Source organism: Anabrus simplex, chromosome 1, assembly GCF_040414725.1.
Source record: "Anabrus simplex isolate iqAnaSimp1 chromosome 1, ASM4041472v1, whole genome shotgun sequence".
Lineage (NCBI taxonomy): Eukaryota > Metazoa > Arthropoda > Insecta > Orthoptera > Tettigoniidae > Anabrus > Anabrus simplex.
In genome coordinates, this window is record NC_090265.1 from 937,993,698 (window position 1) to 938,007,481 (window position 13,784).

The following is a 13,784-nucleotide window of genomic DNA, read 5'->3' on the forward strand; positions in this document are numbered from 1 at the left end:
AGCCTGACGTAACAAGCACTGATATATGTATCCCATCACCATAAAAACAATAATGTACTCAGCTATCCACTGTGTTCTCTACGTAATATTCAAACGATAGAAATATTTTATAGTGAGAGAATTTTATATACAATTTGACCCTGTTCAATCGTGCTACCCTGTTGTTTATGATTTAAAATGACCCAGTTTTAAATTTTATCACGTGTATAACATTGAAGGTATTTTTATCTGAAAAGACTTACATTATTCACACACATTAATATTTCAGTGAAATCCTGTAGAGATATTTTATGATAGGTGGGTGATACATTTTCATGTGTTATACACCATACGTATGCTCTATAAAGTATTTCGCTTCCACAGTATACATTTGAATCACTTATCACAAATCGTATCTTTCTTACAATTTTAACCTACCTTTCACATGCATTTTTTAAACATGGTTCTAAATGCTGCTGGATGTGCTACTATCTTCTTTGTAACATCCGAAATATAGGGTAACCAAAAACTCCGTTAATATTTGACGCGGGAATACTTCACGGAATATTGGAGGTAGAGAGGTAATCATTTGCACACATGATTGGCATGACATGGGGTTTTATTGACACCAAAATGAATTACACAAGATGACCAAGAGATGGCAGTGGACAGCATCACGTCCGGTAAAAATGTCCACACATGCTTGACATGACACGAGATTTTATTGACACCAACAACAAGTGAACAAACAGGCCAACAGATGGTGCTGGACAGCAGCAGGTCAGTGATGCTGTATTACAGCCGTGTACGGTATAAAAGTAGCTGCCATAAGGGCCTGCAATCGCGGCATGTTGAAGGCAGTGTTAGTGAAGCTTTAATTACCTTATTGTGGTGTCAATAAAAACCCATGTCATGCCAATCAAGTGTGTCAATTATTACTTCTCTATCCCAATATTCTGTGAAGTATTACCTCGTCAAATGTTAATGAAGTTTTGGGTCATTCTGTGTTACATGTCGCTAACTCCATACATATCTGGCTACACGGCCAACTGGTTAGCACGCTGGCCTTGATCCAAGGAGTCCAAGTGGTTCAAGTAGTCCCAGGTTTGATTCCCAAACGGGCTGGTACCAGGCCTAGGGCAGATATACAAGGAGAGAAATAGAATGGTAGGAAGAGATGCTGGCTGATGAATTTATTGAATACAAGTATGCGCTGAAAATATTGGATCCAATTTCTTGAAATCTGAAAGTGGTGTAGGGAGTGTGGTAGTATAAGGTATAAGGTATAAGAGGAATGAATTCAGATACGGTACACGAAACTAAAACGAGTGCATAATTTCACTTAGTTAGAATGTATATTCTCCAAGAATAGTATTATAGGAAGTGAAATTGAATCAAGCCACGCTAAGTGAGTACAATGAGTTGGCAGTTGCGATCAAAAAGTACTTTTTTTAAAGAATGAAGTGAATTCACTCACGAAACCAAACTTACATCGCTCTGGTTTCGGACAGGCTGCTCTGTAAAAATTGAAAATCCTCAGTCTGTTTCTAGTCATTCGAACGGGTCAGGAATGGAATGAATGAAGCCCCATCTAGGGGCAAGGATAGGAACTCTGCCGGCTGCCGAAGCCTGTCCCAACCTCTGGGGCAATGATTAATGAGTGAGAGATGAAATGATACTGGATAATGTCGCTGGAATGAAAGATGACAGGGAAAATCAGAGTACCCGGAGAAAAATCTGTCCCGCCTCCGCTTTGTCCAGCGCAAATCTCACATGAAGTGCCCTGGGATTTGAATCACGGAACCCAGCGGTGAAAGGCCGGTGCGCTGCCGCCTGAGCCACGGAGGTTATAGACTGTTCTGTACGGGAGTGAAATCTGAATGGACTAATATTATTCATATCCTCAAAACAATAGGCAGGAAAATAATAAGAACGATAGCTGATAAATAGATAAAAACAACTGGAGGAGGGTGTTCGTAATGCGGGTATAATATGTAAGTTAGAATCGAACATGATGTATAAAATCATGCGCAAGAACCGTTTCGGTGTTAAAATCATATGCCGGGCTGAGTGGCTCAGACTGTTGAGGCGCTGGCCTTCTGACCCTAAGTTGGCAGGTTTGATCCTGGCTCAGTCCGATGGTATTTGAAGGTGGTCAAGTAAGTCAGCCTCGTGTCGATAGGTTTACTGGCACGTAAGAGAACTCTTGTGGGACTAAATTACGACACCTCGGCTTCTCCGAAAACCGTAGAAGTAGTTCATGGGACGAAACGCAAATAAAATATTATTATTAAAGTAAAGTAAGTAAACTTGTGTCCTAATTCCGAGGTGGTGCAGCTCTTTTCGCGTACACCCCCATTGGAGGTGAGCTGCATGTACCATTTCAACCACACACCAGTCCTCTTGCCATTTTTAAACTTCTGGCAGTACCGGGAATCGAACCCGGGCCCCAAGGACGGCAGCTAATAACTCTAACCGTTACGCTACGGAGGCGGACATTATTAAAGTTATAAGGTGAATGGAGGAAGACAAGGCACCCCGGAGAATAATGGTCTCGGCCATGGAGTGTAAGATATATTTTTTTTTTTGCTAGTTGTTTTACGTCGCACCGACACAGATAGGTCTTATGGCGACGATGGGACAGGGAAGGGCTAGGAGTGGAAAGGAAGCGGCCGTGGCCTTAATTAAGGTATGAAAATGGGAAACCACGGAAAACCATTTTCAGGGCTGCCGACAGTGGGGTTCGAACCTACTATCTCCGGAATACTGGATACTGGCCGCACTTAAGCGACTGCAGCTGTCGAGCTCGGTAGAGTGTAAGATTAGGGGAGACTGACATAAGAAGGCGATATACCGAGATTTTATTGCTTTAGAAAAGTGGAGTAGAAGTACATCGGGCCATAGAGCGAGTAAAAACTCGAGGGTTGTGGAGGCACTTACTTTATCATAGAGGCTTCGAAACTGAAGGAATAATAATAATAATAATGATAATAATAATAATAATAATAATAATAATAATAATAATAATAATAATAATATGTAGCCTCCGATGGGACTCGGTTCAGATCTTTCATGTTGACGCCGATAGACGACTTACACGTCTCTGAGACTGTGGCCCTACCTAGGATGAAATCTACTAATGTTGAAAATGACGGAAACATCCAGTTCCCGACTCATAAAATTTGACCACTGTAGTTATAATCACCAAGCCGGTCTGGAATTGGACCTAGGACTCCTTGGACCAAAAGCCATAATGATAACCAGTTAGCCATGAAGCAGAACATCTGAAAGATGAAAACTGATAATGTTAGGTGGCGATAAGCAGTGTTCCGCTGATGGAAAAAGGTTACCTAATGATCGGATTTTTCTCCTTGTACCAGGAGAAATCTGAAGAAACTGAATGGTCTTGTCTGGGGGAATATGTTTCCAAAATAGTGTTTCACGGTATGTAGTGTAGGAATCCAAAATTGGGACATAATTGTCTTTGAAAACCATTGTTTCAACTCTCTTTCTCTCTGCCATTTTTCTCATTGCACATCCGCTTAAAAAAATCACGATTATCACCACTCAAAGTTAACCATATCCCTGGTCTGCGCATTTGTTAGTATGAAAGAAAAAATGCAAAGAAGTGTAATTATTATGTTTACTATATATTAAAAGGGCAATTGTGAGGTTGAATATTCACCTCGCAAATACAGTACACAATATAACTTTCTTTTTTTCTTATCCTTTTACCCTCCAAGGTTGGTTTCTCCCTCGGAGTCAGCAAGGGATACCACCTCTACCGCCTCAAGGACAGTGTCCTGGAGCGTGAGACTTTGGGTCAGGGATACAAGTGGGAATGAGGACCAGTAACTCGATCAGGTGGGCCTCACTTGCTACGCAGAACAGGGGCCTTGCTCAGGGATGGTATGATTGGAAGCGATGGACAATGAAAAGGAAATGAAGCGGCCATAGCATTAAGTTAGGTACCATCCCGGCATTTGCCTAGAGGAGAAGTGCGAAAAGCACAGAGAACCACTTAGAGGATGGCTTAGGATGGAATCGAACCCCGCTTTACTCAGTTCACCTCCCTAGGCTGAGCGGAACCCGTTCCAGCCCTCGTACCACTTTTCAAATTTCGTGCCAGAGCCGGGAATCGAACCCGGGCTTCTGGGGGTAGACAGCTAATCACACTAACCACTACACCACAGAGGTGGACCACAATATGACTGAGGAGATAAATTAACATTATCTTCAAACTAATGCAGTAAACTGCATTCTAATTGAAAACGTATACGGAATATGATAACGGCAGTATTATAATAATTTTATTGTCTTTTTCAGGCCCAGCCTTCTGGGGTCTGATTAACCCCGAGTGGAGCTTATGCAACAAGGGACGTCGCCAATCACCCGTTAACTTAGAACCCAATAAACTGCTGTTCGATCCAAACCTACGTCTACTACACGTCGACAAACATAGGGTGAGTTCTGTGTACTCTCTGAAATTATAAAATAACATCCCTTTCTTTTAATAATATCGTTCTAGCATCAAACGAAAACCTAATTTTATTTTATGTTAATACAGTATATTGAATATTTGAAATTAAGGAACAGGTTTATAAGTTGCGTTGGTGAAATTGTATTGATTCTAGAAATGTATGACCTGGTAGGATATATTGACTTTACTTATCACATCCTACATACCAGATCCAAGAAACAAATTTCTCTAAGGACTACATTGTGAAAAAGTATCTCTCACCCTTTAAAACCGCATGCAGTTTTTGAGGTGAAAACTTCGATCCCCTCGTGAATACAGAGTTACATGCTGCTTGTACGCATCAAGTAGCTGCGTGGAATTATCATGGTTCAAATCCTTCTTCACTCCCGCCTTTTTATTTTTATTTTTAATCGGACGGGAATACTTCATGAATATTTGGCTTTCCTAAAGCATCAAATACCATTATAACAAAGTTATAGTGTGAACAAAATAGACAATAAATATTGCCACATGATCACCGTCTATTCACAAATGCTATGTCTAGGCCTATACCGCTGTTAGCATCATGCTAGAATCCTTCAATTATAGTGTGGGACATTAAGTATTCAGACAGCACGATATCGGTACGAAATTGTCTTGCGTACACAGTTCAGACCACTAAAACAAAGACGCAGATACTTCATCACAAAACATCGTAAATGACACAACGTGAATGAACCGAAAAAGTTTGTAAATAATAACGAAATGCATAAATAATCTGGGCTAACCCAGTGACATATTGTAAGTATTCATACTCCTGGATGTACTTCAACTGAACAGGCAGTGGATACATCCCCTCCCTATTCAGTGCCCAGCACCGGTACTGAGTACAAGCTGGTATTGTTATCCGAATGGTGCGCAAGACCAAGGAAACTACGGTTGCTGAGATAGAGATAGGTAGATAGATAGAGAGAGAGAGAAAGAGATTATGGTAGGCCTACGGATTTATAATCAAAATAAATCATATTCTGAAATCGCAGATGTACTGTAGTACATACAAGCTGTGCTACAGTCGAAAGTGTCATACGGCGATTTAAAACAAACACAACCCTTGTAAACAGCGAAAGATCAGACCGACCCTACAACCTGACCCTTCGAGAAAGGAGGATGGTAGTGAAAACAGTCATGAAGAATCCGAAGATAAATGCGACGGAAATAAAATCCCATGTAGAAGAATATTATGGTAAACAAGCCATAAGTAGAACCATCAGAAGAATCCTTCATCGCGGGGAGTATGAATGTAGTGTCCCCAGGAGAAAACTTACATTAGTAAGGAAAAGCAAGTAGGCAGATTGCAGCTTACCAATGAGTATGTAGGAAAAGATAATGAATTTTGGGACCGAGTATTATTAGAGACGGAAGTAAATTTAATATATTTCATAAAGATGGGCGAGTGTTGGTCTGGAGAAAGCCTAATACTGAGCTGGACATCAAACATACCCAGGCTACTGTGAAGAATGGAGGAGGTGGGGAAATGGTATAGGGCTATATGGCAGATTCAGGTGTAGGAGAACTCTACAATTATGCACAGATTTGGTTACCTGGACATAATGAACAAAAATTTTCAGAAGAGTGCCGACAAACTGGGCATAGGGGACAATGTATATTTCCGACAAAATAATGATGCCAAACAAACTGCGGAAATTGTCCGTCTCTGTCTGCTCTATCAAACACCACACACGCTAAAATACCCCAGCTCAGTCCCCAGACCTCAATCCAATCGAACATTTGTAGAACGAGCCGGGAACAAGGGTAAGGAAGCATGACATTACCAGCAAACAAAGGTTAAAGAAAGTGTTGCTGCAGGAATGGAACACAACTAGATCCAAGATAAAAAGAAAATTGGTATATTCCATGCCAAAACGGCTTACACAAGTTATCCGTAACAAAGGAATGCATACCAAGTATTAAGAAACGATTTCGTGGACGTGTTACTTATAGAAACAACATACGTTTTTTGTATGAATACTTATGTCCTACGCAAAAATGGTATTCCAATTAGTTGTATTTTTTACGTAGTAACGAGTCATTTTGTGTTGATTTTTGTATGTATAAGTCGAGGTGTTAATAAAAAGTGTTCATTACTTAATTACGTTCTCTTATATAATTAATTCTGATAAAACGTTTTATTTCATATAAAACCATTTGTATGAATACTTATGTCCCTCAGAGTAAATTATAGGCCGACAATAAAAGTGAACGTTCCCTGGAAAATAGGTCGCCCGCAACACGCACATGTGAGGCGATAAGACGTGCGACACGGCCTTGTCCTGTTACATTCTAATTCGTTGTCTTCGCGGTCACAGGACACAGCTTGTTCTCAGTATGGGACATAACATGTCCGTCCAGAGGCCCATTTGTCGTAATGTATGAACTATATTTTGTCCGGCAGTCGTGTTATAGTTTCGGGAAGTGCCTTCAAACGTACAGGGCTAGTCATCCAAAGTGGTAGCCGTGTAGCTAAATTGAGAATTCTGACGCTTGGCTCTAGTCTCAAGAGTTCGAGTCTCCGAAGCGTAAAATATTTTAATTTTTATTCTTACACTGGCATATATAGTGAGTTACGTATTTTTTTGTTTTATAATGCCATTACTGACAGCGAGTGGGCTTATTTATAGTCATGTTCCCTGAGTAAGAAGATGACTCACCGTCATTGTACAATGCCTCTTCCAGGCGTAATGACATGGAATCAATTATGGTTGAAGCACACGTATTGTCTTCACCTACTACCTCCTCCCAGGCCGCACTGACAACATCCCACAGAGCGTCGTTCGTATTTGGCGCACTATTGTCCTGGTCTCCACCATTACTCCCATTGCCTAGTCCACACATTGTCGATGGGATTCATGCCTGCTCCAAAAGGAGGCTAGTTGATAACCTCGACCTGATCTTGCACTGCGAACCATTCCTGAACGAATCAGGACGTGTGGATCGGACACAAATCCTACTAAATCGTGTAACATCGGTCCACAATATTCTCTAAAATTTTCACATATTGCAGGGTGGTGTGGCGTTGCTCGATTCTGTGCAACATTCCTATTCCTATCTACCACTACAGGCAACAGATATATGGCGAGAGCACCGATGCTTGGCGCTGTAAGCCTATGCTTGATTGTGTCGGGTGCTGAAAGTGCGAAACGCGCGTACCGGCCCATCGTTCGCTGAGAAAAACGTGCTCTCGTCGGAGAATATGACATTCTACCACCGTATTACGTTGTCTCTGCTGTCATGAGGGTGGGGGGAGGTATACTACATAATAATAATAATAATAATAATAATAATAATAATAATAATAATAATAATAATAATAATAAAAATAATACAATGGTCTGGGTAGACTCCAATCACAACTCAGATAGCAAATTCTGCTAATAATAAAGATACCTTAGAGTAAATCATTGAGGTTGTCAGCACAGAATTACCGTTGTTTAGCACTTAAGTGTAATACGAGATACTCCCATGTAATATTATTTACCGAAATATGTAAGTGCATGAGAGGAAATTAAGAGAAAGCAGTGGAAGCATTAACTGGGAATTCCAAGGACAAAGTTTGAGGTCAACCTCTGATCAAATAAAAAGCACAATAAGTAAATGTTGCACTTAGGGATTTGCGTTAGGTTCGAGTATAGGATTGCCAAGGCAAGATAAGAGAGCACCAATATCTTCGACACAAAAATCTATTTGAACAACGCAATACCAAATTTACAAATTTGTACGAGAATCTAGTGATATTTACAACAGCGCCGTAGAAAAGAAAGGAATTAATTCAAATATTGTTTTGTCCCAACCATCGTCTCTACAGTACATACATCGTATAGAAAAGACAAATAAGAGAAAAAGGGGGGGGGGGATTAAAGGAGATACATACAAGCCCAAGGGCGAAATAGCTAACCAACCAAAAATACTTCAAATACTTTACACAAATTTAAATACCCGAACAGCCCTCCGAGTTTTCTATAACACACGTTAAAGATTACACCCCTCGAGAATGAGGATACGAGTTTTTCTGATGCCAAGAAATACCAGGCAAATCATTTGACTGCAACTTTAACCATCACGACTTCCCAAGCAGGTCGACCCAGTCTCCCTTAACTTTGAAACGTTCAAAACAAGGTAACGAGAGAACAAGTACATATATGGATCAAGACCTGGGTTGATGAATAAATAGTTCATGTTTACAGTTGAATAGGACACACACAATCACACACACTTTAGAAAGCTTGAAACATTACGCACCAGGCATATACCTATAGAGGATGTGAAAAGTCTCACCTATTGAGGCAGTGTAGCTACCAAAGATGGAGGAGCCGTACAGGATATTTCTCAACGTATACAAAAAGCAAATGGTGCCTTTGTTCGGCTCTATCCGGTATGGAAGAACAACAAAATATCTATTAGGACCAAACTTCGCATTTTCCGAAGTAATGTCAAGGCTGTTCTACTATATGGGTCCGAGACCTGGAAAGTGACTTAAAGTGATTACCTCCAAGTTGCAGACCTTTGTCAACCGCTGTTTAAGGATTTTTATAAACATCTACTGGCCGGAAGTAATCTCAATCATGATCTATGGAGAAGGACGGGTGAAACTGAGATGGCCTTACAGATAAAGCTGCGGAAATGGAAACGGATAGGACATACGTTGAGGAAAGGGAATGAAGCCATTGAGAGTCAAGCACTGGATTGGAACCCACAGGGTAAAAGGAAGGCCCAAACAAACGCGACGAAGATCTGTACACATGGAGGCAATGGAAGAAGGCAAGACCTGGAGAGAGGTGAAGAGGTTGGTTGGCAACAGGATCAGATGGAGATGCTTTGTTGATGCCCTATGTTCCACAACGAGCAACAGGAATTAAGTCAAGTAAGTCATATACCGGTGAAGGTATAAAGTCTTTTACTAGGAAACGGCATGCTCCCCATTGGCCGCTAGGTGAATACAAGTGTTCATATTGCAGCTTTTAAAACATAATTAAAATGCCAGTCATACCTCATGTCCCTGTACATCGTTCTGGACCGAAAAGGATATAAATTATATGCACTGATCCATAAGAGAAAAATAAAACTGTCGTAGTTCCACCCTCTACATAGGCTTGAAGTCCACCTCAAATGGGTATGAGCGAAGCCGCAAATATATATCATAGTGCAGAGGGGGAGGAATTAGTGGAAGAAAGCCTAGCAGTTTCTCGAGGGTAGAAGAAATTACAGAGGCATGCGTCAGTAGAAACAGCTGTATATCCGCGTAGCGTGTGACATCACCGGAATATCAGCTGACATGCAGAACAGTTAATTGGCGATCCGCAGACGATGCGAGTAGCAGAGAAGATGTAAGCTGTGTGTGTGCGCGGCGTTTTTATATTTCTCGGATAGGGCCTATATATCGTCGATGAGGTGAGTCCAGATCATTGAAAATGCTAAGCTGTGCATGCTATGCGCATCATTGAGCTTTTGTTCCTTAGCATCTGATCAGGATTGTAACCTTGTCTCATTCAGGCATCTAAAGGTTGTCCTCAAGCTGCCGCGCAAGCGTGCGTCTTGGCGTAGCTGCACAGTGTCTTTAACGAGGACAATTTGGATCTCAACGATCAAGCGATCGCCTTGTTCCCGGTTTGAGACCCGCCTCGAACCCGAGCCAGCACGTCAGAGTTATAGAATATTTTTTACAACATTTTTCCGTACTAGGTGGGATACCGTAGCGTCGTCCTGCCTCTGCTGCGGTTACATTTCCTTGTTTAATGAGAGTGATTTCTCGCTCACGGATGTTAGGCCCTTGGTGTGCAATAGTTGCCGGCAGGTAAAATGACCTACCTGTGCGTAATACGCATGGTGGGGACATTCTGAAAGCTGGTTTGTCCGCTGCTGCTGCTGCTGCTGCTGCTGTTGGCGGATTGAAACGAAAAGCATCCCAAGCGGATTCGAACCAGCCACCTTCTCATTGCGAACCTGAGCTCATACCTACCAGGCTATAGCTCTTCACGAACAGGCACGGATAGCGCACTCGTTAGTCTGCCAGCTACCTTCCACCTCGCTCGTACTTAAGGCAGTTTACAGGAAATGGTGTTATATAGTTGCTTTCCACACTCGCACATACTCCAGTTATGATAGAAATGTTTTTTGCCGCTGAGCATTTAACTAGGAGCCACAACATCCTGTTTGCATGTGGTAATTCTCGTCACTGTATAGTTGGACTTACGATTTTTCAGCGAACAAACTTTCCGATTCGGCAAGTATTATGGGAATGATTACAATTATCTGGAATTTGGAGAGACTTGATTCTAGAAAACACTGTGCTGTTTGCAAGAAGCGGACCTATCTAAACATTCAAATCATAGTTCTTGTGTTGGCAACCACTATGCACTAGGGTGATGAGTACCTTGTGGTGATATTGCTCTGTGCATAAGTACGAGGTAATGAGTTTAAGGGCGACGCTTCTATCTAGAACAATTTCTTGGAGGAAGGCTTCGACTGCGGATATGTTTCGAAGGGTTGAAAGGCGTCAGCCTGAAACGATTGTCCGTTGTTCGTGATATTCAAGTGACATCTGATGTTAAGGAAGAAGCTGTGCATAATGAAACTGATAACAACAAGCATACCAACCATTCTGAACTCTTACGGAATAAATTGTTTACAGCGGGTGAATTCTTATAAGAGACTATACATATGGCCTGATATAGGCCGATATAGCTCATTGTGGGTCATAGAATAGAATGTTCACCCACAACCACATCGCGCTTCTGACTGTAATAATTACGAAGCATATTTTTTAAGTAAGTACCGTTCCTAAACATGGCCGCTGCAGCGCTTCGGTCGTTGTTCAGAGCATGCGCCCTCAGTACGTACATCTGTAAGCTACCCAAACGCCATTAAGGAAGCTTTCGCCCTATTTACGTGTGTTTTTGAGTAATGAAAATGCCTCTGACAATCAATGGTCCCACCGAGTGTGAAGTACGCACTGTGATTCGACTTTTAAGGCGTGAAATCTGTTGAAATTCATTGGAAGATTAGTGAAGCCTATGGAGAACACACTATGAGCAAAGGAACAGTAAGAAAATTGGTTAGAGCATTTAAAGAACAAGCGTAGTAGGCGACCGTCTGTCATTACTGAAGACTTGGTGCTAAATGTTGATGAATAGGTTCGAAAAAACAGAAGCTTCACTTTTTCGTCATTAAGTTATTAGTTGCCTGTAATTTCAAGGAGTGTTATTTATGAAATTGTGTCGGGACGCTTAGATTATGGGTAGTTGTGCTCACGCGATCCAAAACAAACGGCTTGTCATGCTCACAAGGGGGATTCCTTTGTGCGACCTCACACGGCTAATCGAACCCCAGACCTCATCGCTTCATTTGCTTGGGAACAATGGGATCATCGTCCGAATAGTCCTGACCTAGCGCCTAGTGACTAACACTTGTTCCTGCACTTGGAAAAACATTTAGGAGGTCAGTGGCAAGATCTCACACCGATGATGATAACCTGAAAGCAACCGTGCTGCAGTGGCTGCCACATCAGGTGGCAGATTTCTATGAGGATGGAATTGAGAAGCTGGCTTCGCGATATGATAAGTGCCTTAATATGCCTGGAACGTTCGTTGAGAAGTAGTTTAAGTTACACCTTAAAAATATTTGCTTAAAAATGCATTATATTTTTCTATATCAAAATGGTACGTACTTAAAAAAACACGCCTCATAGTTACCATACGCATCCCTTTTAAGGTCACTTAACATACAAACATTGTAGAGTGCGTCAAATGTGATATGAGACCATGACTACTACCATTGAAAATGAAAACCTACAACCTGTTTTTCAGTCTTTGACCGGGTCAGGGATGTGATGAATGAACCATATGTAGGCTATTAGTACGATGGGGTCACCACTCCCAAAGTGATATATTAATGAGTGATAAATGCTATGAAATGAGAATAGAGAGTGTTGCTGGAATGAAGGATGACAGGGAAAACCGGAGTACCCGGAGAAAAACCTGTCCCGCCTCCGCTTTGTCCAGCACAAATCTCACATGGAATGACCGGGATTTGAACCACGGTATCCAGCAGTAAGAGGCCGACGCGCTACCGTCTAAGCCACGGAGGCTGCCACTACTACCATTGTACTTCATTATTTAGGCTTACAAGCGCTTACAATGCTTAAGTATATTGCTAGCACCTGTTCGAACCTCTGATCAAATAGAGCAGAGCTGACCATTAATTACCAAGACCACGGGGATGTGTGTTTCAGCAACCTTTATACCTTAATATTTCAGTACCAACACATAAGAAACTTTCTTTTGCATTCGCTTAGCACTGTTCTACGTAGTCATTCACTGTTACCTCGTTATTGCTTGTATTTCAGCAACGAATGTGTGTATTTCATCACTATTCACGGATTTCGAAATGTGAAATTAATTAATTAATTAATTAATTAATTAATTTAAAATAAGTTAATTTAAAACTCGACATCAGGAACATCCCAAACAAAGTAAAAGTTCGTCAATATTACATACAATCACTCCAGAAAAACGGGTATTTTCATCTATAATTATTCAAAATCAACGGATTAACTTCTATTTCACATAACTAGATATATTTAATTAACTCAATTTCTGCAATATTATATATGCCTTTGCTGGCAAGACCTAGTGTTTGCACTGCACTATGTCTTCTGCTGTGAGCTAGAATAAATTCGTTGCTTTCATTCACCTGTCCCAGTCTCATCCTTAACTTTGACAACATGAAAGTGACCGATGTATGAGTGGTGCCAGTAATCCCATTCCTGATGCGGCCATTCACTGTTATCAATGGTGTGATAATGTTGCTCATAGAGCCGGTTGGTGAGAGCATTTCTGTGGGATTGGCAGACTGATATTTAATAGCAACTTCTTGCTCAGTGAAGAAAGCAACGGGAAACTACCTCACTCTTCATTTTGTTCCTAGAACGCCTCTTCAGTGATGCCTGGAGCCACCTATAACGGGTGATGGCGGAGCTGTTGAGGTGCAAACCAGCCACCGGGCTGAGCACTCAACATACATACATACATACATACATACATACATACATACATACATACATACATACATACATACATACATACATACATACATACAATGTTAGAGATTGAATATAATGTATTTGTACAGTATATAGTATGTAAATTATAAATAACTGAGCTCAATGAAGCCTAGATTCAATAAAGAGAATAGAGAGTGTTGCTGGAATGAAGGATGACAGGGAAAACCGGAGTACCCGGAGAAAAACCTGTCCCGCCTCCGCTTTGTCCAGCACAAATCTCACACGGAATGA

General features: G+C 41.3%; 1 protein-coding gene across 1 annotated transcript in view; it reads left to right on the forward strand.

The window, feature by feature from the left end:
- Positions 1-2,497: 2,497 nt before the first annotated feature.
- The window catches only part of LOC136857547 (carbonic anhydrase-related protein 10), a 679,439-nt gene continuing 668,152 nt past the window's right edge, over positions 2,498-13,784 (forward strand). The window contains exons 1-2 of the mRNA XM_068225096.1: positions 2,498-2,546; positions 4,306-4,442. Of these exons, the coding sequence (XP_068081197.1) occupies positions 2,498-2,546; positions 4,306-4,442 (186 nt within the window). The remainder of the gene's footprint in view (positions 2,547-4,305; positions 4,443-13,784) is intronic.